We start from the raw sequence: 27,698 nt of genomic DNA on the forward strand, positions 1-27,698 counted from the left end.
ACAGCCATTTCCTGTTGTAAAGATGGCACCAGAGGTGCTGAGCTCCAGGCAGCCTCGTGCTGTGGATGGGGACCTTCCTGAGCGGAGGAGGGGTCAAGGATGCTGCAGGGTGGAGCAGAGTGGATGACCTCTTGGGAAAGGCTCCCTCCTTTGTCTTACCCAGAGGCCCGAGTTGGGGTGGGGCCTGCGGTGGGGCTTGGGGCTGAAGCAGGAATAACAAGGGGGATACAAGAAGTAGCTCCTTCTGCAGCTACTTCTCTGGCCATCGGCCTTGGCCTCTGCACTTATGCTGGGGCCCTCGGCACAGTGGAAGCTCTCACTTCCGGGTAAGCAGGTGAAAATCAGACTCCCATCCCCTGCATGTCACTGCTGCATGCAAACCCTTCGTCTGTCCCGGCCCCACCTCCCGAAATTCCCAAACATCTTCAGCTGTCTAGTCAGGGTTCATTGATCATAAGGGACATAGGTGCACCAGCTACATCAAATAATAACAATCACAAGGACTACACTGTTGGGTACTCACTATGTGCCAGGCACCGTTCTAAGCCTTAGACGTATATTGATTCATTTAATCCTCACATCCATCCTGTAAATTGGTTACTGTTATTTTCCTCATTTTTACATATGAGAAAATCAGGCACAGAGAATTTAAGTAACTTACCCGGTGTCACATCACTAGCAACTTAAATTCACTGATGTGAGAACAAGCAGGAAATTAAACCTGGCCGGAAGATGGATACTGAAAATCTGGAACTGAGGCTGCCGCTGGCTCTCCGTCTCCTCTGTCCATCTCAGCTTCTCTCTGCCTCCTTTGCCTTCTGCTTGTGCCTGGCCCAACACAGCAACTACAACCCCCAGTCCACAAGGTTTCCCAGTTCGGGTGCCTGCCATCCCCTAACTTGTTTCTGATTCGTGGAAGGGAGAATCTGGAAAGTCAGCCAGTGGTGTGGTGGTAAATGTTTAGCAACTGGCCCTTCGAGGAAAAAGAAAGCTCCGATTTGTAGCATTTGCTGGTTTTCATGATGTAAATCCCACCATGGTTGATTTCAAACCGCAACACTCGATGAAACTGGAGTTGGGCAGAGATATGCACAAGCCAGTCATGGACCAGGATAGCCATTACGCACCACTGGCACCGCTGGTACCACTGTCTCAGGATGGAGTCATTGAGTCAGGTGTCCACCCCTGGCCAATCAGCTTGGCTGGGATAGGGTTACATGACACAAATATGGCTGCCAGCACCCATCCCTTCATGGAACAGTAGGCTATGGAAGGTCAATGTCAGAGAAAGAGATGAGCCCTTCGAGATTACTCAAAACATGTCCTTGGCCCCCACATCCATTCCCCCTTCTCATGGTGACACATGCTGGTTCCCTCTTGGGGAGATGTACTTCAGATGGGGTTTTCACCGTCTGCTCCAGGCTTGGAGTATGGACTCTAGGCCTAAGCAACCAAGTAGACACTCTCATCACAGTAATTGGTCTAGGGATGGTACCTAACCCAGTCCAAACCAGAAAGACCCAGTTAGACTTTTGCTGGGGTTTCTGGGAGAGACAGAGAAAGAGAAAGAGAGGCTTGACTGCTGAAAACCTGGGGACTGGGAGGCTGGAGCTGCTGACCCCACAGGAGCCTGAGGTTGAAGGTGGGTCTGAGAATGAAGCCAAGTGGAGAGCTGGAGATGCATCATTGAGCCCTGAAGCTGGCCGAACCCCACCCTGCACTGTCCTGTCAGGTAAGCCAGTAAATCCTCATTTGAATTGGGCTTCCTATATCACTTGCAGCCAAGTCTCGACACATAAAGATCATGAGGGCTCAGAGGAGTGAGTTTCGGCTGGTGAGCTCCATATTGACTCACGGCTGAGTCACTTCTGTCTCTCCCACGACAACACCTAGCACGGGGCCAGCCTAGGTAAACTTTGGGGAAATTAATTCCTGTATTTCCCTCCTAGGCAATGAAAATATTGACTCCCATGAGGAATGTATGTGAAGGGGACTTCTTGGTCCCATCAATCACTGGAATAGCTTCCACAAATCAGAGCACTCAGGATGGACCCCCAAAGAGCGGTGGGGGAACCGATGTGGCTGCCCCTCTGGGAGCAGGGGCAGTGAACTCCATTGGTGGACTCCCGTACATCTAAAAAGGCTTCATTCAGAACTAGACAAACCTGGGTCACATTTACTTACGTCCCTGCCACTTAATTGCAGCATGACCCTCAGCAGAAAACCTCTCTTGGTTTGCTGCCCTTTCGTAGGGGGTTGGAAGTAACCAACACCAAGCTGCCAGCTCAGCAGCGGTGGAGGCAGGCCCACAGTAAAGGGCCAAGTCCCTTCTTCCCCAAGCCTGGGGGGCGGGGGAGGGGAGAGGAGCAGTGGAAAGTGCCCCCCAGCCCCAGCCTCGCACAGAGCACGCCACACGCCACCGCCACCCGGGTGCAGGTACAGTTTATTCTTCACAACAGAGAAATACAAAGAGCAGAGGGTTTGGAATTCCTTTGTTTCTTGCCCCCTTTAGTGTCATCCCCCACATTTGATTTTTCTTTTGCTCCCCACCCCTTTTCTTAAATATAACGCAACCTTCTTTCCTGAAGCTTTGAGGGGCACCTGCCCTCACCTCCCTGCCACCAAGATGCAGACTGAGAAGCCAACAGACTGTTTTCTCTTTTTTAATAAGGTAACTAGTTCTAAATACGGTGGCCTGGAGGTCCCATAGAAAAAAGCAAAGGGGTGTTAACAGTATGTATAACAGCGTATTTACAGGGTAGTAACATGCGGACGAAAAGCTACAATACTGAGTATCAGACGCAAGTCAAACAAGGGGGTGGGCGTGGGGCGGAGAACCCCGTGGGAAAAGAAACCCCAGGAAACGTTAAACTGGTAAATCAATGGCGAGTTAAGGCTTAAAAAGTGTATAAAAATAACACAGTTAATATTCAAAACGGAACTCCAGATACAGAATATATAGATGAGTTTCTGTCTAGTTTTCTTTTTTTTTTTTCCCGGGGGATGGAGGGGGGCTTCTCCGGGCTCTGTACATAGTTCCTATATACACGGACACGCATGGCTTTCAGATTGGGGTGTGTCTGCGGGGCTGAGGGCAGGGTCTGCTCCTGGGACCCTCCTCCCCGAGGATCCCGTCCCTGCAGAGGGGCCTAGGCCCTGGGCTGGGGATTCCCCCTCCAAGGCAGGGAAGACAAATAACCCCTCCCTGGGTACTGCCCCATCTGGAGGAAATTCTGGAGGGGGGGTCCTAGCCCCAGGCCCACTCCCTCCCCACCCCCCTGCCCACAGTCTGGGATGGCGGGAGAGGTAGCCAATAGGTTTCCTGGCCAGCACCGAGGTAGACTGGGGTGGTCTTCAGGGCAGCGGGGGTGGGGGCGGGGTCTTACCCAGCCCATCCTCACCCCATTTCCCTGGGCCTGTGCCCAGCCCAGCCCAACACTGCACCCTTTGGTCCTCCTGTGGATCTCCCGGCCCCGCTCGTCTCGTCTCCTGAAGCCTGGGCAGCCCTGTAGCTGCCGCATCCCTCTGCTCATTGATGCCCGGGGCACAGCTCAAGAGGTCCAAGCTGGGCACCCAGAGGTGAGTGGCTCACTCCAGCTGCCGCCTGCCCCCTCCCACTGGGGGCCCCCGTTGCAGTCCAGAAACCCAGGCCTGAGCCTTTCCGGACCTGAGGCCGTGGCAAGAGAAGGTCCCAGGCTGCCCTCTGGTTCTCTGTGTCCATTTGTCCGATTCTTTTAATTTCTCGGTCTTAGCAGCACCAACTTCTTGGCCAATAAATATCTCTTTTGTTATTTCCAAAACAAACGTTAAAAAAAAAAAAACAAAAAACAGTGAAGCAAGTGAAGGGTGGGGAACAAAAAGAAAACCCATCAGAGGTTCAAAGTGCTCTGAAATCGTCTTTGGATGCCACCAAAACAGTCCAGAATCTTGCGGTCGGCCTGGCCGCCCCCGGAGCTGGACCGGGCAGGGCTTCTTCGGCCCAGGCTTTCTGGAAGGTCAGGAAGGTCGTGAGAGAGCTCGGCTGTTCCTGGAGGGCCCCTGGAGGGAATGGGGGCCTGGTGCTGCCTGGGTCTGTGTCTGCCAGTGGGCAGGGCGGGGCGGCGCCTTGGGTCGGCTCAGATCAGGGAAATTCGCACCGGGATGCCGGGGGACTCCGTCCTCTGGGGCGAGTGATGGCTCACCAGGTGCTCCACCACCGTGTGTTTGGACATGTGCTTCATCAGGTAGGTCTCCTGCGGGCAGGGGTGAGATTCAGAGCATGTAAGCAACCATTGGCAGGGGATGCAGGGGAGGCTGCAGTTCCCACAAGTGGCCACTGGAGGGCTCCGTGGAAGGCGGGCCAGCTAACGGTGAGCAGCCACCGCGTTGAAGGGTCAGAGGAGCATGGGGTATGGGTTCCAGAGATGCAGCATCGCCAGCGGGGGTGGGGACTGGCTCACGCACTGGAGTCTGAGCCCACAGCGGGCTGACTGAAGAGCTGGCAGGCACCAGGCTCACCCCTCAGCAGTGCCCACCTGGAACTCCCTAGGGCCAGGCCAGCTGCCCTTTACCAACTGGCTGTAGCGGAGTATGCTGGCTGAACCGCAGCCTGCCTGACAGATCACGCAGAGCTGTCCCCACGTGGGCTGCTGCTCCCAACAAGGGCGAAGCAGTAGCCCTCGGTTCGAGCCTAGTTCTGCCATTTCTGAGCGGTGGAACCTTGGACCAGTCATCTCACTCCTCCAAGCCTCAGTTTCCTCCTCTGCAAGCAGGGATGGGGAAGGAACCACCTCAAAGGGTTGCTATGGTGATGTGGATAAAGGCCGTAGCATGCAGTAAGGGTTGAGGGTACCATTCTTTCCCCAGTCTCTATGTTTCATTCCAGGTGGGTGGGAGCCCCAGCCTCTGCACCCCCATACTCAGTCCTCCCTTGAAGAGAGGCCAGGCCTGATCTGACGGGTGACTTTGGGAAGCATAGACTGAGTACAGTCAGCTGGTCCCTTGAGTGCCCCCACAGGCTCTGCTAAGTCTGACCTGAGGCAGCCGTGACTGGGTGGTGGAGGGGACCCAAGGCTCACCTGCGGGCCCACAGGCCTTCTCACTAAGCTGCTCTGGCTCCCACCTGCCACTCCTTGGGCACGTGGTGGCAACATGCTATCAAACACCAGCAGAGGGAAGCAGGCAGCAAAATCCAAACCAGGAAACTATTCTTCAACGAGGAAATGGCAAAGAAAAAAAAGGCGGGCGGGTGGCGGGGGAGAACCTATAGATGAAAAGGTGTATCCACCTAGTGCAATGCAAGAATCTTATTTGGATCTCGATTAAAAAAGAAAACGATGGCATTTATGAGACAAATGAAAATGTGAATGCTGACTGGGTATTTGATGATATTAAGGACTTATGATGAATTATTCTAAGGTATCTGGAATATGTTTAAAAAAAGAGAGACCTTATGTTTTGAGACACCAAGTGAAAATTTTCAGATCAAACAACATAATGTCAGTTTTACTCAAAAAATAGGGATATGGAGGAGGCAGGACTGGTTGACGGTTCTGGGGGCTGCGGGGAACAGGAGGGTTCGCTAGTCTAAAATGTTTCCTTTATGTATTAAGGTAGTTTAAACATCAATCCATTAAAATGTTTAAAAAAAAAAAGTAATTATTATTGTTCTGTAGAGTCCCGTCAGGCCCTATTCAGGGTGGGGCCTCGGGCCAGGTGAGATCTGACACCTGGGTCCCCAGCATTCAGACAGATTCCACCCAAGAACCAGAACCGCGAGCACTGGCGGCGCCCCTCAGAGTGGGTGTGTGTAGGAGGCTGTCGAGAACTCGGGGCAGGGACTGACTGGGGTCAGCCACTGGAGTGGGGCTCCCCGGTCTCTGGGGCTCTCCACATATCCGCTTGGGGCACTTGCCCTGCAGATTCTTTCCTGTCCGTCTCTCAACTCTCCTCTGCCCTTTGAACTCCAGGGATGGACAAAAGTCACATACTCAGCAAGCAGTAGCCTGGCTGGCACTGGACATATAACGCTGACCACCCCACCTGCAATCTGTGTGCCCCCTCCAGCCAGTGACCTTTCAAAACTAGCCCCCCGGATGGGCCCCTCCCAATGGCTTCCCACCCTACCAGGAAAAATATCCAGACTCCCGAACAGGGTCCCAGAGCCCCGTGTAACCTCGTCTTCTTCCAGTTCCTGGAACACCTTCGGGTATTCGCATCCACTGTTCCCTAGCATGGAAGGTTCTCTCCCTCCTCCTCCTCCCCCTCTGGCTAATTATCCTTCAAGGCTTCATCTAAAGGTTGCTTCCTCAGATGGCCAACCTGGGCCTAGCTCCCTTTCCCAACTCCATTTTCTCCTCCCCGCTGCTGTCTTTCAAAACGTATTTTTCCTTTACAGCCGCAGTTCTCAATCAGAGGCAGTTTCGCCTCCCAGGGGGCGATTTGGCAAAGGCTGGACGCCTTTTTGGTTGTCACATCTTGGGGAGGGGGTTGCTCTCGGGTAGAGGCCAAGGATGTTGCTAAACACCCTACAATGCACGGGAGAGCCTCCCAGCAAAACGGTGTCCTGCCCAACGTCAGCACGGGCCGAGGCTGAGAAATGTGCTCAGAGCAATTACCACGATCTGTCATTACATATTTATTTGTGGGTGACTTGCTTAATGTCTGTCTCCAACAGTAGACTCTAACCCCCCTGGGGGCAAAGAATATGTCTGTTTGATTCATCCTGATTCCCAAGCCCATGGCACAAGTATTCAGTAAACACTGAGTGAATAAACAATTGTGTTAGGCACTGATTCTGCCAGCCAAAAGCCCTCTCCGTTAACCATCACCTCCTCCATTTTACAGATGAGGAAACTGAGGCTCCGTGATCTCTCTCTGGGGATACCTGGGGGTCAGTTAGCTAGCATATATATATATATTTTTTTTTAAACTTTCACTTTTTTTTTTTAGGATGATTAGCCCTGAGCTAACATCTGCTGCCAATCCTCCTCTTTTTGCTGAGGAAGACTGGCCCTGAGCTAACATCCGTGCCCATCTTCCTCTACTTTCTATGTGGGACACCTGCCACAGCATGGCTTGCCAAGAGGTGCCATGTCCGCACTCAGGATCCGAAGCGGCGAACCGGGCCGCTGAAGTGGAACGTGTGCACTTAACTGCTGCGCCACCGGGCCGGCCCCTAACTAGCATATTTGAATAGCCAGAAGCACACACACACTCCCCACACTCCCTCTTCTGGGTGCTAAAAGGCTCTTGTTAGGGAAAGTCCCACCGAGGGACAGGGGGCTGGATGTGATGCTCTTTCTGGCACTGTTCAGGCCTTTCCTCAGAGATGAGGGTGTCTCTGGGCAAGTCCCTGTGCCACCTTGTGGCCATGATGAGAGTTGCAGCTTCCCGGTGGCAGTAGGCCCTTCTCCCTCCCTGGCTCTAGGGTGCAGGGGTGCTGCCAGGCCCCCCCACTACTGCCGTGAGTGTTCCAGGGCCTGGGAGCTCAGCCTGGGGCAGCTAAAAACAGAACTGGCAAAGAGAAGCCCTGGCTCGGCCACGCACTGTGATCTTGGGGAGTCCCTCCCCCTCTCTGGGCCTCAGCTTCCTGGTCTGGAAAATGGGGTGAGCGTACGGATCTGCGGGGAGGAGGGGCTCCCCGGGGACCCCAGGCACTCACCGAGGTGTAGGCCCGCCCGCACATGCTGCAGCAGTAGGCCTTGGCGTGCTTGATGGCGTGGGCCGAGAGGTGGATCTGCAGGGAGGCGGAGTCCGAGTAGGCCCTGTAGCAGTTGGGACACTTGTAGGGCTTGTCCTTGTTGTGCTGGCGCTGGTGAGACTGCAGGGGGCACAGTGGTGGGTCAGGGGCCGGCAGGGCTCCCCCAGTCCCACCCCCTTCGCAGGCTCCCTTTGGGGCAGGCGGGCACTCACCTGGAGGTTGGAAAGCTGAGTGAAAGCCTTTTCGCAGCCAGGATGTGGGCACTTGTAGGGTCTGTCGCCTGTGTGGATTCTGCAATGGGCAGCCCAGTGAGGTGGCGTCCCTGACAGATCCCCATAGGCCAGCTCCAGCCCCCAGGCCCTGGCTGGCCTGCACCACACCCCTGGCCCCTAGCCTCCCACGGTGCTCTCCACATGCTCTCCCCAGGGGGACCCCAGGAAGAGCTGGGGACTTCAAGGCCACCCCTTCTCCTCCTTTCTCTGGCCACCTCCCACTGCCTGTCTGTGACAGGGCCTCCCTGCTCCCCACAGGTCCCTGCTGAACCCCGCCCTCCACCAGCGCCATCTGAGAGAGCTGGCCCAGGCCTCCAGCTCATCGTGGGGGGCTGCTCTGACTGCATTCTGCCCCTGCCGTCTAAGGTACCCACCTGCAGACCATGCACTAAAAAGAGCGCAGACTCACAGCGGTCAGGACCCGCCCTGCCCAGCCGCCTCATCCCCCAGAAGGAGGAGACATCCCCCTCTGATTGGCCCCCAATTTCTATTTCCTGCCCCCTCTCCACATCAGGCACATGTCCACGATAGCTACATGGTCACCCCAGCTACAGAGAGAATGCAGGTCAGGGCGGCCCTGAAGGTCAGCCCCTCTGTGTCCTTCCTGTGAGCCCCTCCTGTCGCCCCATTCCTGGGTTCTCATTCTGGCTCCACCATTTACTACCTGGGTGATCTTGGGCAAGTCACTGAGCCTTCGTTTCCTCATCTGCAAAATGGGTGTAAAAATACAGTCCCTACCTCACCGGGCTTTGTGAGGATTATATTAGATGATGCGTATACAGGGCTTAGCCAAGTGTTGGCACAAAGTCAGCTCTCAATAAACGCCGGCCAGAATTACTATTATTGTTCATTCATTCAACAGTTAGTACGCCACTACCCGTGTGCCAGGCACCAAGCTAGGTACTTGGAATATATCAGTGAACAAAATAGACAGGAACCACCGCCTCGCGGAAACAGACAATAAGCATGAATAAGTCAGAGAAGCACGTGGAAGGTCATCAGTGCTGTGAGAAGAAAGACAACAAGGCGGGGGGCATCAGGAGTGTGTAGGGGAGGGGGTGCAATTTTAAATAGGGCAACCAGGCCGGGGCCTCACTGAGAAGGTGACTTTGGAGCAATGACTTGACAGCTGATGCTGTGTTTTCGGATAAGGTCTGTGCAGCAGCTTGCACTTGTCCAGCAGCCGCGGTGAGCATGGAGGTGCGTTAAGACCAGGTGCAGAGATGGGGCTCGGAGCCCGGTACACAGGGATGGGAGGCCCGTCCCTCCACGCACGCCTTTCCCCATCAGCCCTGGCTTGTCTTTAACCGTCTGTTCTGGCAAATCTCTGTGCCAAGCAGGTGGTCAGTGGAAGGCAGCTGGGTTTGAACCCTGCTTGCCTCATTTGCGATGAGCAGTAGGTCGAGGGAGAATCCAGCTGTGGCCAAACGGCCTCAGCTCCTTCCCTCCGGTGCCCCAGCCCCTGCCCCGCTGACTGGGTTTGCTCTGCCCATCAACAAAGTCATCAAACCAACCAAGGCCCCTCTGGCCAGCCCCCGTGCTGGACAGGCTAGAATAAAGACCACTCCCTGTCATCAATAAGCCGTGACATTGGCCGCCCACACTAAAAACTGACAGAATCCAAATTCCTTAGTGTGTCGTTCAAGGCCTTTCGCCGTGTGGTTCAGCCTCACCTGCCTGCTCCTATGCACCCTGTGTCCTGGCCAGAGATCCATTTCGCATCCGGCAATCATGTCTGATTGATGATTCAGCCTGCCACACCCGTGCCCTGGCTCTGTGCTCTGCAGGAGAGGCCGCCCTCTGTCTAGCTCCTCCACTAGACGGGGAATCCCAAGGGCAGGGACAGCCCAGTCTCACGTGCAAGGCCCAGGGCCCAGCTCACAGGCTGCACCGAGACTACCCAAGTGGAGCTGGGCTGGCCTGGTTCTGACAATTCCCATTCTGCCTGCACATTCTGGGTGTCACATGTTTGGGGACATCATCCCAGCTACTGCACCCTGTCTCTACAATGGAAGGACCTTCGGGGTCATCTGGACCGACTCTGCCTGATGCCAGAATCCTCTCTGTTTCCTCCCCTCCTCATCCCCGCCAGGCCCGGGGAATCCATTCAGCTAGGGGTCAGGTGACACAGGGGACCAAGGGACCCCAGGACACGCACTGATTTTGTTTTAAACCCTACAATACCCACCCCAGGGTCCTCGCCTCCCACTGCTGCTCAAGTCACCCCCCCACCATCACCAGACTCCAGCCCCACTGGCCTCCCACCGGCTCCACTAGTATGCCAAGTCCCTTCCCACCTCCAGTCCTTCATCCAGGCTGTTCCCTCTTCTAGGCACACTTTTCCTTCAGGTAATACCTGGCGAAAACCCAAACTCCTCTAATGAGTATAAAAGCCCCTTGATCAGGGCAGCCTTTCCTGACCGCCCCCAGATGAGGCCAGGCCCCCTGAGCCTACCCCCAAGCAGAAGTCTGTGCCTGGGGGCGTACTTTGTCACTGTCTAGTCCCTGTTTTCTTGGCTGCCTCCCAAGAACAAGAGCTCCCCATGTCTCGCTCACCACCGTCAGCCCAGGGCCTGGCACAGGCTCAGAGGACTCGATGCACAGTCACAGGCTGAAAGGAGGAAAGCCAGTTCTTTCTCTCTGAAGTCAGTCATTGACAATGATAATATGCTCAACATAACCAGCAATGTCCATTCCTCAGGTGTATTTCAAAAGTGTTTGTTGATTGACTGACTGACAGTCCTCCAGGGACTTCAAGTCCTTCCTCAGGGGCCCAGCCAAGCCCTCTTGACCAGGAGATTCCCCTCTGGCCTCCTCCCCAAGTGCCACAGCTGCCCAGCCTCCTGCCTGGACTTCCAGCCTCAGCCTCTCTCCTCTCAACCTTCTGGCCTCTGCCACAGCAGCAGTACAGGGATGTGACCTTGTCATGGCCTCACTAGGGCCTCTCTCTAGGGAGGGCTATAGACCTTTAGCACCCGACGGAGATGAGCCTCTCTAACCTCCACCACGGCCTTCCATCTCTCATGGGGGTTTCCACATCCACGAACCTCCCAGATTGTATCGGGAGCTCCCTTGGGCCAGGGCTCCTCTGACCACTGATCTGCCCTGTGCGTGCCCCCCAGCCCTGGGCTGGCTCAGAAGGGGCTTCCAGGAGTGACCATTGGACGAATGAAGGACAAGGTCACCTGTTCCCACTGCTACCTGGCCCCAAAGCTCTTTAGTACCTGAATTTCAAGTCAGGGCCACGCCCTCAATTCCAACATCAGAATCCTCTCTTTGTAGGGCATCTTCCCACTGGGGAGCACCCAGCCCTGGCTTCCGCATCTGCCAGGGGAGCTGGTGGGGAGCTCACCACCGACTCCAGGTGTAGGCAGCGCAGGGAAAAGCTGAAATCAGTGCCCCTGGACTGCCCCTCCACCCCTCCTGCCGCAGCCCCACCCCACAGCCCCAAAGACTCGCTCTGCCCTCCTGCCTGGGACCTCCACCCCCGTGAGCTTCTGCAGCCTGACATCCCCAGCAGCTTCCTTCCTCCGAGGCAGAGGCTGCCCTTGGTGTTCTGGGCTCCAATCTCACTTCTGCCTCCTCCCAGCGGGGTGACTTTGCCTCCTTGAGCCCCAGTTTCCTCGTCTCTAAAACAGAGATAATAGGATTGTAAGGATTGTAGGATCAAATGACTCAGATGAACGGTGTTCATAAGATAGTTTCAGTGTTCAGGTTTTTGGTTTTTTTGGTTTTTTTTGAGGAAGATTAGCCCTGAATTAACATCTGCTGCCAATCCTCCTCTTTTATGCCGAGGAAGACTGGCCCTGAGCTAACCTCCGTGCCCATCTTCCTCCACTTTATATGTGAGACGCCTGCCACAGCATGGCTTGCCAAGTGGTACCTAGGTCTTTGCCCAGGATCTGAACCAGCAAACCCCGGGCCACCAAAGCAGAACATGCTAACTTAACCACTGCATCACTGGGCTGGCCCCTCAGTCTTCATTTTTAATACACTCCTTTCTATTTAAGATAAACGATTTATGAAAAACAACAAAGAGGGAATTTATTCAATGTTTAAAAAATGATTGAGGATCCCTTAGGTATCTTTTATCTTTTATTTCCCAGGTAATAAACGGCACATTATATTGAATGGCTTCAGCCATGTTGTGCTTTGTAACCAAAACAATGGGAGATACAAACAGTGGAAGTTAACCTTCCCTGAGCCGATTCCCCCTCCGTGGCATTTCTCAGATTCACTTCTTCTTATTTAGAAACACAAATTCGCTGTATAGGGACCTTACGGACACCTTGTCCCGGGCCAAGAACTTAAGCACTCTTTGACAAGGAACAGCTGTTAGGGTTTTATTACCATGACTATCATCACACTTGAGGAAACAAAATGACACCTACCCCTGCCACCTTTATCACTCCACACGTCCACAACATCACAGCCAGGAGAAGAAAAGCCAAGCAAAAAACACCGTGCGGCCTGAATACACAAACAAATCCAGAGTCACTCTGTCTAGCATGAGTTCCCCAAGTAGATAAAACCTTCAGCCCCTTCCTATAACTTACTGATTTCCTCGCTAAACAATGTTCTCCCTGACTTTGCATTGTGATATCTGCAGACATGTGATCACGTACATATGCCAATTGCAGGAGACAACTGCTGTTTTCCTACCATGAACGGACTCACTGCCAGTTCCTGTTTATTTTCTCTTTAAGTACATGCGGTATCTATGATTTACTGGGCTGATCCTTCTGGAGTCCGGACTTCAGCAACACTTTGCCAGTCACCTGCTTTTCTGACTTGGGTCTTCCTTCCATAGACACAGGTCCCACCAAGATGCTCCAGATGCACCATTAAATGACTAAATGACACTACCCGCCAAATGCGCCCGGGCTCATCTTCCTCAACAACCACGCCTAGGACTTGCCCAGGCTGCTTCAGCTTGAGACAGGACCTTCCTTGACTCCCTTCCTTACTGGCAGTCACGTTGGGAAGATGGATTGGATTATATGCCTTGATTGGTTCTCTCTAGAGGAGCGAAAAACAGGAAGGAGTCTCCAGGGAAAGTCAGAAAACAAGGAACCTGGACTCTGGTTGCCGCTTTATGTTTGGGTTTGTTTGCCTAAAGGATTCTGGGACTTATGGGCATTTGGGACACGCACTCCTTTGTCACTGGGTTAGCACACATTGGTTTAATTATATGTGCCACCACCTAATGAGTAATAGTCTGTCTCTGAATGTTGGTAGGGCACTCATGTGGCTTATTTGGTTTCTCACCATTATGAACTCAAATCACTCAAAAGAAAAAGAATTTGTGCCCTCAGGAATGGAGAGCAAATAAAAAGAGAAGCTCAATCTCCCTGAGTGAATTTTATGTGTGTGTATATATACATTTTATATGTAAGTATATATAATTTATATAAATATATAGGATATCATATATAATTATATAATGTGTTAATTCTATATAATGTAATACATATTTTATATATATAATTAATATATATAATTATATATATATGTGTGTGCACTTTTTAAGAGGTAGTAAAAACCCAAGAACTTATTTTCATGTACGGAGACTAACACAATAAATATCAAAAAGAAATGTCCTTAAAAAAATTTTTTCCCCTAGATTTAACTACACTTACCAATTAGTGACAATCAAAACACACGCTTTATGAATAACTTACAAGACCCTAAAGGGGCCAGGCCCATGGCCGAGTGGTCAAGTTCGCGCACTCTGCTTCGGTGGCCCAGGGTTCAGATCCTGGGCGCGGACATGGCACTGCTCATTAGGCCATGTCAAGGCGGCGTCCCACATGCCACAACTAGAAGGACCCACAACTAAAAAAATATACAACTATGTACTGGGGGCATTTGAGGAGGAAAAAAAAGCAGGAAAAAAAAAAAGAAGATTGGCGACAGTTGTTAGCTCAGGTGCCAATCTTTAAAAAAAAAAAAAGACCCTAAAGATGGCTCACTGCCCTTGCTGACTGTAATATGTTCTTAATCTGAAAAACTGATGATGCCTTAGACCCTAACAGAGGACTCCATTCTCCTCCATTCTGATGTTGCTGGTTATTATAATAAATGAACCAGAGTCACTAAGTCTTACCAACGGGTCTGATCTCTGCCCTCACGCTTGCCTAAAGGCCTCTACTTCAGCTCAGAAATTGGGTCTTCTGAAAGCAACAGCCAGAGATGACAGCCTCAGTAAGGGGCTGCTCCACACCCACACGTACTGGCTCCTTCTATTTCCAGGAACAGACGAATGGGCACAGGCTTCAGAGCTGACACCATCAGCACGGCCAGACACTGCCCCAGGCCAAGCAGGATCCACGAGTCTTTAGTCCACAAGCAGAGAACTGGTAAATCAGACTAACTACCCAAGATCAGCAGATCAGTAACTATGACCTAGGCATGGGATGAAAGTGATTTAACTGTGGTTAACGTTCTATTTTCTAAAGGGCAAGAAAACCGTTTTGTTCTTTGATCTGTCTCTATTCTTCCATTTAGGAGGTTGTATTTGTATAAACTGGAAGAAACCATTCCTTAAACGGTGCCCTATTCCAACCAGCCCTTCAGAATTCTGGGGGGACAAAAACTATAACAAATTGACATAAACTAATGAATTATTGAGGAAATTTTAAGATAATAGTTCTCTTGAAAGCAACATATGTAATTGGCTTTGTCTACAAAACTACTCAGAACAATTGCTAAAAAAATTCCAAGCGCCTTTACTGAGACCGTTTCCTTTTCCTGACCGTTAGTTCTGTGAATCGGTTCAATAAGAACCTGTCCTCCTTCCTAACAGGATACAATTGGGTAAATCAAATTTGTAACCATGACCATGCCAGAAACGTCACATTTAAAGACAAACTCCATTTAATTAGGCGTGACAAGCCTAATTGTAAGAAACAAGGACTGTACTTCACGTGTGGGAATGTGGCCTCCAGGACACCGGACTGGATCTGCTCCACGCCCTTTGGGATCCCAGCCTTCAAGGTCATAGAAAAAGTCACTCCTGCTAGGCCAGAAACACTCACAAATTTGGAGATTCTCCAGAAAGAAGGTACCCCTGCTGTTACAGGTTGTATAGACACAGCCTGACAGACGTAAATTAGATGGTTCTAGGTTCCTGAGCTTAGGTAATATGATAAGAAAATTTTTTTCTGACACATACACACACACACAGATTAAAATTATGACCCAGGGGCTTTACAAAGTCTCCAGACAGAAGTTAACTCTCAAACCTTAGTATCACGTGCTCTCACTTTAACAACCATGCATCCAGGAGGACTATGTGTATCCATCAACAGCTCGTTACAAACACCTATGTTCATAAAACCGGCCAAACTTAAAAAAAGCAGAGTAACGACCAAAATCAGAAAATTGCTGAAACAAACTTATGAGGTCAAATCCACGCCTTAGGAGATGTAGGAATGAGAAAGCAGACCCAGGCCTTGTCCAGCTGCCATTTGGCCATTTATTTCCCACTATCAAACCGACTCACCAGGCGCCAAAGCCCGAGAAATGGACAAACATCCCATTTTGCACCCTGGGATAAAGCATACAAGGACAATGAAGATAAATGTATCAGTAAGAACAACAATAAAAAAGTAAAAATAAAAAATAGGGTCTCTCTCTCTAGCATTGGTCCCCAAAATAGAGAAAAGTTGAGCACTTGCTGTAAGTTACAAACCCCACAGCAAAAACGATTTTACCCGACTTTACAGCACCGACATTAACAGACACAGAGCCAAGGTCACAGGCATGGCAGCCGTCGCGTGACAAAGCTGCCGGGTCTCCTCCCCTCTGAAGAGATGAACTGCAATCTTGGTAACCTTTGGTTTGTCTCTTTAAATACCTATGGCATTTTTATTCGGTGAGCCCATCCTTCTGATGCAAAAACTCTTCTTTCCTCAAAGCATTTACATCTCCCTTTCACACCCTCTACTAAACTGTAGCCCCATGAGCACGGGGATTTAGTCTGTTTTGTTCACTGCTATATTCCCAGCACCTGGACTCGTGTCTGGCTCCGTAAATGTTTGTTAAATGGATGAATTATGTGCCCTGTACAAGTCGGTTCTATTTATTCCACAAATATTAAACAGATGCCTGAATGCTTATTATGTGCCACACACTGGGGATGTGCAAATGGAGGCGATTAAGCCCCCGCCTTCAGGGGCTCCCAACATCTTGGGGTTGGTGGGTGAATCACGAGGCGAGTAGAAGACAGCCTGCCACTGCTGTGATGGGCACGCACAAGCCTGTGAAATCAGCTCAGGGGGGCCAGGGAGGACTTCCTGGAGGAAGCTGGACTGAGAGATGGATAGGAGAGGGCCAGAGAAACAGGTAAAGGAGGCAGAGGGTGTGACAGGTAAAGGACACAGCATGTGCAAAAGCCTGCAGATGAGAAACAGGGGGAAGGGTAAGGATGCAGTAATGAGAGCTGTGGCCAGTGAGGTCCACAAAGGCCATATCACGAAAGGCCTTGAATGCCAAGCCAAGGAATCTGGTCTTGACCCTGCAGGCAGTGGGCACCTAGAGAAGGTCCTTGCCCCTCCTGGCACCAGGTCCATGCACCCAGCACAGGCGCTGGGCTGAAACTGGCTGCGGGAGGCCAGCACCAGGCAAGACACTCACCTGGTGTGCTGCTGGAGGTGGGAGAGCTGTCGGAAGGACTTATCACAGTAGGAGCAGTGGTAGGGCTTGACGCCCAGGTGGATGCGCAGGTGCTGGGCCAGGTAGGAGGCGTTGGCAAAGGACTTGGAGCAGTGCGGGCACTTGTGGGGCTTGGCCTCTGTGTGCGACTTGGAGTGAATCTGCATCTCGGACTTGGTGAAAAAGGTCAGCGGGCAGACCTTACACCTGTGGGGCAAGAGGCAGGTTCACACCTGGGAGGATCCCACATCCCCGGCGACTACAGCTCAGGGGGCACCTTCGACGGTGGAGAGACCTTGCACCTGGGACAGAGCTTTCCTGTGAGGCTCCTGGGAGCACAGGCCTCCTGGGAAGGATAGAGGACGGGCTCCCAGCCTGGACACCCTCCAATCTGCCTGGAGGCACAGTTATGGCAGCCTGGAGGGCAGGTATACCGCACAGGGAAGAGAAGGCTTGAGATCCTGGTGAAAGGCTGCCCAGGGCCACACCCCACGGTTCTGGGACACGGGGCTCTAACTCTCCCAGTAAGTAGTTCTTTACCCTGGCTGCACATCAGAATCACCCGGGGAGCTTTCAAGAAAGGCCGAGGGGCCAGCCTGGTGGCACAGCATTTGGGTTTGCACGTTCCGCTTCAGTGGCCCGGGGTTCACAAGTTCGGGATCCCAGGTGTGGACATGGCACCGCTTGACACGCCATGCTGTGGTAGGTGTCCCACATGTAGGGTAGAGGAGGATGGGCATGGATGTCGGCTCAGGGCCAGTCTTCCTCAGCAAAAAGAGGAGGATTGGCAGCAGTTAGCTCAGGACTAATCTTCCTCAAAAAAAAAAAAAAGCTGATACCTGGCTCTCTGCACACCACCCTCGCCCCCCGCCCCCGGAAGGAATTAAATCTGAATTTCTGGAAGTGCTGTCCTGGCATTGGCAATTTTCGAAAGCTCCCCAGATGATTCTTGCGCTGAGGTTTGAGAACACTGCCCGAAGAGGACAAAAGGGCCTCACCACCCCAGGCTGTGGTGGGTGCTGCCCCCAGCCTCAGACCGCCTCTGAAGGGGATGTGGGCGGGGCTTGCCAGGAGACCCCACCCCCCTGGACCTCAACCTGCCCCCTCAGCCCCCGGGGCCCCTCCTTCCAGTAGCCCCCGCTGCTGGGCTTGGCAAGAGACTTTGCCCCAAACCCAACGGGATCCCCTCCCGCCGAAACCCCCACCTGTACGTCTTGCCCTCCTTGGCAGTCTCGCCCGAGGCCAGGATGGGATAGGGGACTACGAGGACAGGCGGGCCCCCTGGGTTCTCCGCCTTGATCTTTTTGCGGCCGCGCTCAGACTTGGGGGGGCCAAGCAGGCCGTGGCCCTGGATTGTCTTGATGGAGTCCAGGAGGGGGGGGCTGGTGATCCCTGAGATGAGGGTGGGGGACGAGGCGATGAGGCGGCTCTGGCTGGTGGTGGTGGGTGTGGACGGGGTGCTGGTACCCGTGCCCGCGCTGGACTCGGAGGTGCTCACAGCCGGGGTCCGGGAGGAGAGCCCCAGACCTGCGAAGACACCGGAGAAGGCGCAGGGGTAAGGGGCAGCGGCAGAGGCCGATGCAGCCCCCTGCCGCCCAGGTGTGTGACATTGGCGGGTCACCTCAACTTTCTCAGCCTCCCCTTCCCTTTGTAAATTATTCCCCCTGGGGTAAATAAATGAGAGCTTGTGTATGTGTAAGAGGGCTCAGATCCCTAAGGACCAAATCGAGTTAGGAGCACTTTGGAAATAATCCAAACCACAGAGAAAAACCTGGAGACACCAAGATGTTCACTGCTGTGTTATTTATAACAAAAAATTAGAGGCAACTGAAATATGCAACATTAGGGAAGAAGTCAATAAGCTGATCAATCTCCTCTACTGAACATTAACTGCCCATTAAACAGGAGATTATGTTTGTAAAAAAAATGCATATATATGCACAGAAAAAATAAAGAGAAGATGTACCAAACGTGAAGTGGATGATAGAATTAGGAGTAATTAAAAATTAAAAAGATGAAAATAGTGTCTATCACATGGTTAAAACTATGCTTTTTAAAAAAGAAACCAAGAATCTGTACATTGAAAAAGATAACATCTAGAGTTGGCACAAGTCTGTTTTGTGTCACACGCTGCTGGTACATTTATCAACTTTAACGGAGGGCTGTTTGCCAATAACCATTAAAATGTTAAATGCACATACCCTTGGACCAAGCCATTCTACTTCTAGAAATTGCCCATAAGGAAACATTTGCACGTGGGGGCCGGCCCCGTGGCCAAGCAGTTAAGTTTGCTCGGTCTGCTTAGGCAGCCCGGGGTTTCACCGGTTTGGATCCCGGGCATGGACATGGCACCGCTCATCAGGCCACACTGAGGTGGCATCCCGAATGCCACAGCTAGAAGGGCCCACAACTAAAATATACAACGACGTGCTGAGGGGATTTGGGGAGAAAAAGCAAAAAAAAAAAAAAAGATTGGCAACAGTTGTTAGCTTAGGTGCCAATCTTAAAAAAGAAAAAAACAAAAGAAATATTTGCACATAAGCACAAAGATCCGTGAACAGAGATCTTCCCGACAAAACCGTGATCACACAAAACTGGACACGACCTCTTTGTCCTTGGTATGGGCTGTGTAAAGAGAGGTGGCCCATGCTCACTATGGAGGACTGGGCAGCCACAAAAGCCAGAGAGAGATTGTGCAGCGACACAGAGAGAGTGTCCACGTATGCTGTCAGGTGAAAAGCAAGTCACAGACAGTATGAACCCGTTTATTTTTAAAAACACACCCCCAAACTACATATGCCACTATAGACAATCTGTGTGCGTAAGTACACAGGAATGGATCTGAGAAGAGACACACCAAACTAAATTGTCTGTTCACTGTGCTTCTCTCTAGGGAGGGAGAAGAATTTTTTGGTAAAAGGAGATTTTCATACTTTGTCTATCTGCTTTTATATGATTCAAATTTTTTACCTGGTGAATTCATCCATTTTTTACATCTGTGATTAAAGGATAAAATAAAATAAATTATAGAGAAAACATATGAAAATGCTAACAATAGTAGGACTAGGGCTAATTTTTTCTCCTTCCAGCTTGTCTGCAATTTCTAACTTTTCTACAATGACTATGTATTACCTTTATAGTAAAAAATGCACTAAAAATATTTAGGGTAAATGGCGAATAGGAAAAGTAAGTTAAAGTCATGGGTACAGCCCTACCACAAGCTCAGCACAGCACACAGGCATATTAAAAAACAAACACAAAAGATGAAAAAGGAAGGAAACGGACCAAAGGCTCTCTAAGCTGCTGGGTTAGGAGCTGACGATTATGAGTTATTTTTTTTTCTTAGCTTCCCTTTTTTCCAAATTTCCCTTAATATACTTATATTACTTTTTTAATATTACTTTTATAATAAAAAAATAAATTTAATAAAACCATAATAACAGAGGAATGTGCAGAGTGTGGCTGGGGCCTGGGGGAGGCTCAGCAGGCCCCACAATTCCGGGGCATCTCTTGGGCGGGGGCGGGGGGAGGCAGAGGCACCTGGCTGGTGGCCCGGCTGAGGCAGGGAAGGAACAGAGGCCCCACTGCAGTGGCCTCCAGAGAAAGCCTGTCCACAGGCTCTGAGCTGAGCATCAGGCAGCCCCAGCCCCAGGATACCGCCTCAGGATGTCCCCTGGCACCCCAGCCTCAACCTATCCAAGACTGAGCTCACGTCTTCCCCGACCCCACTCCTCTTCCTATGATTCCATCTCACTGGCAGTGCCTGGGTGTCTCCCTCACCTCCTCCCACTCCTCACCCCTGCATCCAGGCCAGCACCAAGCCCTGTCCACTCTGCCTCCTCAACATACCTCAGATCTGCCCACTTCTCTCCATCCCCACTGCCACTAGCTTGCCCCGGCCACCCTGGTCTCCGGCAGATCACCCTGCTTCGTGCTTGTCTCCCACCAGACCAGTCTCCACCTCGCAGCCAGCTTTCCTCTCCGACTTAAAAACCTTCCATGCTCCCCACCCCCCGGGGTACAGTTCCAACCACACAGCATGACCCCCAGGGCCCTTCACAGTCTGGTCCTCCTTCCGCACTAGCCTCAGCAGAACCAGGTAGAGCAAAAAGGTTAAGACTTGGTCCCTGGAACCACACTGCCTGCCTCTGCCTCTTACTGGCTGGGAAGCTCTACCTCAGTTTCCCCACCTTTGAATGGAGACAAGGGTGAACCATGAAACTGCTGGTTTTGTAAGTCAAAAGCCATCAACTGTTCAAACACTAACAGTACCCTCCTCACAGGAGCCCTGGGAGTAATAAAATGAATACAGGCAAACATACACAGGTGCTCAGCTGGCGTTAGCTGGCATATTGTGATTATCATCATCATCAGCTGTTGGCCTCCCTACTCTTACTCCTGTGCACATACTCGCTTTGCACATGCCGTCCCCGCTTCCTGCTCCATTTCCCTAGTTAACCGTCAACCTTTCTTTCATATCGGCTCCTTGCCGCACCCCTCCTCCACCTCTGGTCAGGGCTCTTCTCTGGATTCCTGAAGTTCTCTACATTGCCTTAGCTTGCCTGCCGACCTTCTGGCCGGCACTGACCAGCCGTCGTCCTGTCGATTTGGGGGCGGTGGGTCCTCCCAGTATAGAGTCGGACAAAGTCTGGTGGCTATGCTAGTAGGACCAACCCTGCCACAGGAGCATCCCCCCAGGCCTTGCCCTCTCCTAGCCCCATGCTATCCTCGCCAAGCCGCCACCCCGCAGGTCTCCGGCCCCGCCCACTCGGCCCCCCCACTCGGGCCCCGCCCCCCGCCGGCCCCGCCGTACCTGTGACGGTGCTGGTGGCCGGCCGCGCGTGCAGCGCCACGTCGGGCTGCGGCACGGCCTGCGGGTGCAGCCCTGGCACCTGCTGCAGCTTGGGCAGCGACATGACGGCCTGGCTGCTCTCGGCCGGCGCCGGCGGCACCAGCAGCGGCTGCTGCGACGAGGCCGACGTGGGCGGCAGGTGAGGCGGCCGGATCTTCTCCGCCATCAGCTGCTCCTTGATCTTGTTAATCAGGACCAGGTTGTCCAGCTGCGGGCAGGAGAGGAGAGGGACTGAGGGGGCTTGGGCCGCGTCCGGCGCCTTCCCGGCGCCGCCGGTCCCCCCGCGAGCCGCGAGCCCCTCGCCCCGCCCGGCCGCAGCCAAAACCCCAGGTAAAGCAGAGCAGCTCCGAGAAGGGGAGGGGCGACGCTCGGTCTTACCTGGCTGGGCATGGTGGGAGGAGGGGGCCAGAAGTAGGGGTTGTTAAATCGAGGCTCGGCCATCCTGCGGGGAGAGAGCGACTGTCACAGGGAAGAGGGCCCTCCCCACCGGCCCGGGGCGAGCTCCTGTCAGCTATGCCCGCTCAAGTCGGCGCCAGTGTCTGGGATCCCTGCCCCCGTGGGACCCTCACCCCGCAGCAGAGCAGGCCAGGCCAGAGAACCACAGGCTGAAAAGTCTGGAAGTCAGCATCTCCCTTGGTGGGCCCAGAGGACAAAGGTCACATCCAGACCAGAGTGGTCCCGGCCCCACCACCACCCTGATGCTGGCAGGCCAATCCTTATTCCCCAGAAGGGCCCTAAGCTGCAGAGCCAACCCCATGGACCCATGGACTCCACCAGAAGACTCCCCCCACCTCATCCAGAGACAACGAAGGAATCCTGGGTGGACTCTGTAATGGCCACAGAGTGGAGCAAGCTGTCCATCCCTGCACCCTGCCCTTCTGAGTGAGGCCCCTCCCAGTGCAGACACCCTCATCAGAACACGGGGCAGCTCGGCTGGACAGACACGGCCTTTCTGAAGGGCAGTTTGGCAGGACGATTTTCAGAGACCCAAATGGTTATTGCCCTTTGACCCAAGAAATTGTACCTCTGGAAAGTTACCCTTAAGAAACAAGCATGGACATGTGCAACATTTTACCTACACGGATGGGTCAGAACCCTGTGCTTAAGGAGGGGGTTGAAGAGGCCTGAGGCTAGGGCACTTTGGGGCTCTTCAGTAGAAGCAATCTGTCTCCTAGAAGCAAATTGTCTTCAGAAGTGACAATCTGTCCAGTGGCCCTCACCTCTGGCAAGCTCCATGGCAGGCCTGTGCGGTTAGAAGGCCTTTCAACCAGGGCAGTGTGAAGGATGGGCCTTGAGAGTTACCTGAGTCTTCTGTAGGGTTCGAGTTTTCTGTGACCCTAGAGTAAGTCAAGAAGTGATGACTACAGGGACCATGCTGGGCAGAGGTAGTCCATTAATTCTTGCTCCCTATAAAATTTCTTATTTATCTCTCTCTTACACGTATTACTAACTAAATACCTACTGGTATTGTTGGTATTAAATGAAATTGCTTATTTTGACAGGCAAGGTCAAAATGAAGTGCCGTCAGCCTCTTCCCGGTCCTACAAGCCTGAGAAGCCCCTGCTGGCATTGCAGGCAGAGGGTTTCACAAGAAAACCCTCCATAAGGACACTATCTATTCTCAGCACTTCATGAAAGATCTTTTACATGAATTCTCTCTTGTGACCTTCACTTGAGAAGCAGGCACAGGAGGTATTATTACCGCCATTTTATAGGTGAAGAAACTGAGGCTGGGAGAGAAGGGAAGAGACCTGTCCAAGAACACAGAGCTAGGGTGCCAGAGTCAAGATGAGAAATCAGATCTGCTCGAGCCGGGGGCTCCAGGGAATCTGCTTTGCAAACCCGAGTCCTCGGTTAAGCAAATATCCACATGTCAATGACTCAATACCTACACGCAAAAATCCTTGCCTCTCCCTCCCACCCTGGGGGGCCAGTCTGGATCTGAGCCTGGCCAGGCTGGGGATCTGAGTCCCCTCCTCTGGGGTGGGCGGGGCGGCCCCTGCCCTCTAAGAGCACTCCTGCTCCCACCACCCACAGACACCAAACTGCCCCTCCCTCAGCCCATCCGACCCCGCCCACCCCTCCCAGGCCAACACCAGAAGCACTTCCTGCCTGGAGTTCTCCCTGACTGCTCCAGATCTCTGGGACTTCTCCCTTCTCAGAAAGACCTCAACACGACAGCCACAGTGAGGAGGCTACCAGTCACCAAGTGCCTCTCTTCTGCCAGGCACACTGACACTGAAAGGCAAGTACTCTCAGCAACCCCACTCTACAATTGAGGAAACTGAAGTTCAGAGAGGCGGAGTGACTTGGTCGAGGTCACACAGCAAGTAAGCAGAGAACTGAGATTCCCATTCTAATCTGCCTGACTCCAAAGTCCAGCTGTCAGTCCCTTAGCTGTTCAGGGGAAGGACAAGGCACCCTGACTGTAGGCTTGTGAATGTGCCCCATCTTAGGATGGTTGGCCACAGCCCCACAGACAGGCACCCACTCATCCAGCAGCCTCAGGACCTGTCCCTCCCCTGCTGTTGTCCACTGGGGAAAACGTGGAGAGGACTAGCCGCAAAGCCAGGGTGAGGAGGCTCCAGGGCTGGGAGGAAGGGGAGCTGGCTCAGAGAAGCCTGGGAATTGGATGCACCTGTCTGGTTCATCTCGCTATCCCAGGCACCCAGGCCCAGAGGTTATCAACAACATGAGTTGCATGACAGAATGAATAACTGCAGGAATAATAATCAGAATTATTTTAAAGACAATCCCACATCATTATCTAGCACAGCGGACAGTTTACAAAGCTCTTCTGTACCCACCGGCATTCTCCTCAGAGCCCCAGGAAGCAGGGAAGAACTGTCACCCCCATTTCCCACAGGAAGAAGCTATAGCATCAGGAGGGGTGCCCTTTGCCCCAGGCCACACGGATGGGGAAACAGGAGGGCGCGCTGGGCTGCACTGTTGGGCATCGGCTCTCTGAGCCTCAGTTTTCCTTATCTGTTAAATGGGGTGAAACAGGCTGTTCTGTCTCCTTCCTTCCCTGGCCCAGGACTCTGCCCTCTGCACCTGGCTGTTCTCAGTCAGTTCTGGGGGAGGTGCCTTCTCCTCCTCCCCTTCAGTTCAATGCCACGTTCAGGCTTCTCAAAGTCCCACCCTGGTCAGGGAGGTCTGGGGAAGAGGGTGCTTGCCCAGGGTCTGGGTTAGTGCATCCTCTCTGCCATTTATCAGGCCCCTGATCAGGCAGGGACCACCCCGCACCCTGGTCGGGAAGCAGACCCACAGAGGGGCAGGGTCTGCCCTGGGTCATGTAATCTGAGCCGCACAGCCTCTGCCTAATTTCTGCTTCCTTCTCTGGCTGGTCTTAAGTAACTGAATGATTCCGTCGGTGCCCCTGGCCCTGGTGTACACCTACTGTGTGTCGAATGCAGAGAAGGCCAGTGGGGGTGAACATTTTCTGAGTTCCTACTGAGTGTCAGAGTCAGTGTCATTGCTAGGTGCACGTCAAGAGCATCTCGTGTGAGCCGCCAACAAGCCTGTGAGCCCGTGAGGTGGCTGTCCACCCGTGCAACCCTGGGACACAAGGGCCATGACAAGAAGTGCAGGGGAAGGCGGCCGGGGCCGGGGTAAGCTGCTCAGACCTTCTCATGAGGGAGGGGCTTTAAGCAGGAGAGACACTGCTCAGATGTGCGTTTAGGACAGGTCTGTTTAAGACAGGGTGGAAGGGCTTTCCGGCAGAGGCACGGAATGTGAAAGTCCAAGCCAGGTTTGGGATAGTGAGCGCCCACCCGCTGGCCCTAAGAGAGAGCCGGAGAGTGGTGAGGTGGTGAGAGATGGAGGCCGGCCGGCAGGGTCTTGAATGCCGCCGTGCTAAGGTGTTGGGATGGAATGCTGGGGGTGAGAGGCACCAGGGAGTGTGCGGGGGCCAGGGGAACAATGGAGCTAAGGGGACCAAGGTCAGAGGGAGCAGCCTGAGGACACTGCCTGGGGCAGCGAGGCTGGGGCTGAGGAGCCAGGAGGACCAGGCCAAGGGCCTGGGCATGCCAGCGTGGGCAAAGGAAACACGCTGGTGGTCGGGCGGGACACGCAGATTGGGCTTCAAGCCCCAAATGGAAGTCACGGCTCTGTGCCCTGAGCCCCCAGACACACAGGCCTGATCCCTGCAGTGGGGGAGGAGGCTGCCAGTTGTTTTTCTTGCTCTGGAGGTGAAAACCGTTGGCTGGCTGGATGAAGGAAACACCTAGAGTTGCCTCTCAGAACAGCGGGCCCATCCACCCACCCATCCATCCATCCATCTGTCCACATTCTGGACCGGTGCTGGGAACCTGAGGCCACCAGAAGAGCCCTCCCCTCCAGGAGCCCCACGCTACGTGGGGGAAGCAGACACATGACCCACAAGTTTCTGCAGAAGGAACTTTCGCCTTTGAGACCTACTGTGTGCCACCAAGGACCTCCGTGGGGTCGCAGCCGACAGGCCGCCTTCTGGTCCTATCTGGTCCTATCCTTAGGGCCCCTCTGCCACGTGGGCCCTCTGAGATCTGTGCACCATGCCCCTGGGTACCCCATCTTCTCAGTCTCTTCACGGCTCCCCACCCCCCACAGGCTCCTCAGGGTGGGACAGGGGCCTCTTCTCTCCCCCTGTCCTCAGTCCCTGGGGGGCCCCTCTAGTCCAGGACTTTTAAAACCAGCCAATCCCCAAGTCTCCCCCTCCTGCCCAGGCCTCTCCCTGGAGCTCCAGGCTAAGCTTTCGAGGTGCCTCCCTGACATGTCCCTTTGGCTGTCACGTGAGCTGCTCAGACTCAGCAGGCCTGAGCTGGGCTTAGTCTGGCCCTAGGACGTGCCCCTCCTCTAGCCATCCCCAACCCCGAGCGGGACAGCCCCGTCTGCCCAGATGCTCCTGCCACAGACACACATTGATCCACAACACGTCTCCTCCCTCCCCTCCCGGCTCAGATCCACCACCAGCCACGTCCTCAGGATCCCCGCTCCTCTCCACAGTCCTAGCTACCATTACCTCACCTTGCCCACGGAACAGCCTGCTTTGCTTGGAGCCCAACATACCCAGGTTCGAATCTTGGCTCCAACTCACCAGCTGTGTGATCCTGGGCAAGTCACTTGCTCCTGCCCCCCAAGTAAGGGATGAGCAGCCCAGAGCCAGGAACCTGACCCAGGATGGAAAGAAAGGATCAGGAAGGCCTTCCCAGGGGAGGTGATGCCTGCTTTGGGTCTTAAAGGATGAGTGGGAGTCAGCCAGGCAAAGAAGGAGTGGGCAGCATGGTGGGAGAAGCAGCAGCCCAAGCAAGGGCCCAGAGGTGAGAGCTACACAGCGGGTGCGGGGAGCTGGAGTGTTCTGGTGTGGACTGGGAGAGGGGAGAGAAGGCTGGAGCCGTTAGCCAAGGCCCAACCTAGAAGGCCGATCCTGAATCCTAGGCCTGGACGCAGGACTTGGAGCCATGGGCAATGGGACGGAATCTACGGTTTAGAAAGGGCCCTCTGACCGCTGGGTGTAGATGGGACTGGAGAGGCCAGGGGAAGCCAGGAGAGGAGGCAGTGGGAGGACAGCCGTCAGGAGGCCCCTGGGAATGAAGGTGAGAGGCAGGGGCTCCCCTCGGCCCAGGAGAAGAGTGACCAAGGACGCCTGGCTAGTTAGTTAAGAGCCGGAGCCAAGGAAGCATGCAGGGTGCCCCACGTGGTGTGGCCTGGGAGGTCCTCTGGACACGGACACGGACAAACATGGCCACAGGAACATGCAGACAGACAGCACCAAACTCAGACGCACGTGACAGACACAGACCTGTAGCCCCAAACATGGACAGATGGGGACACAGCAACTCCCGTGAGCAGGAACTCACAGCCGCCAGGACACGGAGTCGCCGGTGGACGCTGTTACAAGAGGTGAGCACACGTGGCCCTCGGGGCAGACCCAGAGGGAGGCGGTGAGGGGCGCTCAGGGAGGCGGGATGAACACGATGGCTGAGTCCCCCAGAGAACAAACCCCTCATTGACAGATTCAGCCTGGAATCACAGGCTCCTTACCTAGAGTGTCCTTTCCCACTTGGTGAACTTCTACTCATCCTTCAAGACCCAGCTCAAGTGTTCCCTCTTCTACGGAGCTTTCCCTGAACCCCCAGCCAGTCACTTCCTCTGTGTTCCCAACAGCACCTTGTATATGGGAATAACAATAATAACATAATAATAATAAAATGGCAGCTCCCATTGATTTCAACACCCATTGTGTGCCAGGCACTGGGCT

General features: G+C 53.4%; 1 protein-coding gene across 3 annotated transcripts; it reads right to left on the bottom strand.

Moving 5' to 3' along the window:
* Positions 1-2,647: 2,647 nt before the first annotated feature.
* On the bottom strand, positions 2,648-27,698 carry ZNF362 (zinc finger protein 362). 3 transcript variants are annotated; one of them, XM_046663063.1, is made up of 10 exons: positions 27,482-27,698; positions 27,240-27,328; positions 26,535-26,607; positions 21,839-21,902; positions 21,422-21,668; positions 17,814-18,135; positions 16,591-16,815; positions 7,894-7,972; positions 7,643-7,801; positions 2,648-4,232 (listed from the first exon to the last, which is right to left on the bottom strand). In XM_046663063.1, exons 1-10 carry the CDS (start codon positions 27,517-27,519, stop codon positions 4,116-4,118), a joined length of 1,413 nt encoding a protein of 470 aa, XP_046519019.1. In that variant the 5' UTR covers positions 27,520-27,698; the 3' UTR covers positions 2,648-4,115. The 3 variants fall into 3 exon arrangements, with proteins under 3 accessions (XP_046519019.1, XP_046519021.1, XP_046519020.1); XM_046663065.1 differs by lacking the exon at positions 27,240-27,328 and having other exon boundaries at positions 26,465-26,607; XM_046663064.1 differs by lacking the exons at positions 26,535-26,607; positions 27,240-27,328.

This window comes from Equus quagga, chromosome 5 (genome assembly GCF_021613505.1).
Source record: "Equus quagga isolate Etosha38 chromosome 5, UCLA_HA_Equagga_1.0, whole genome shotgun sequence".
In the NCBI taxonomy this organism is placed as follows: domain Eukaryota; kingdom Metazoa; phylum Chordata; class Mammalia; order Perissodactyla; family Equidae; genus Equus; species Equus quagga.

Bases quoted from the DNA above. Each gene is read 5' to 3' on its own strand.
- ZNF362 (XM_046663063.1), bottom strand. From the start codon at position 27,519: ATGAGTAGAAGTTCACCAAGTGGGAAAGGACACTCTAG. The intron at 27,329-27,481 runs GTAAGGAGCCTG...CTCTTGTAACAG, and splicing joins AGTGGGAAAGGACACTCTAG to CGTCCACCGGCGACTCCGTG. The intron at 4,233-7,642 runs GTGAGTGCCTGG...CCCTGCCCGCAG, and splicing joins GCGGGCGGGCCTACACCTCG to GAGACCTACCTGATGAAGCA.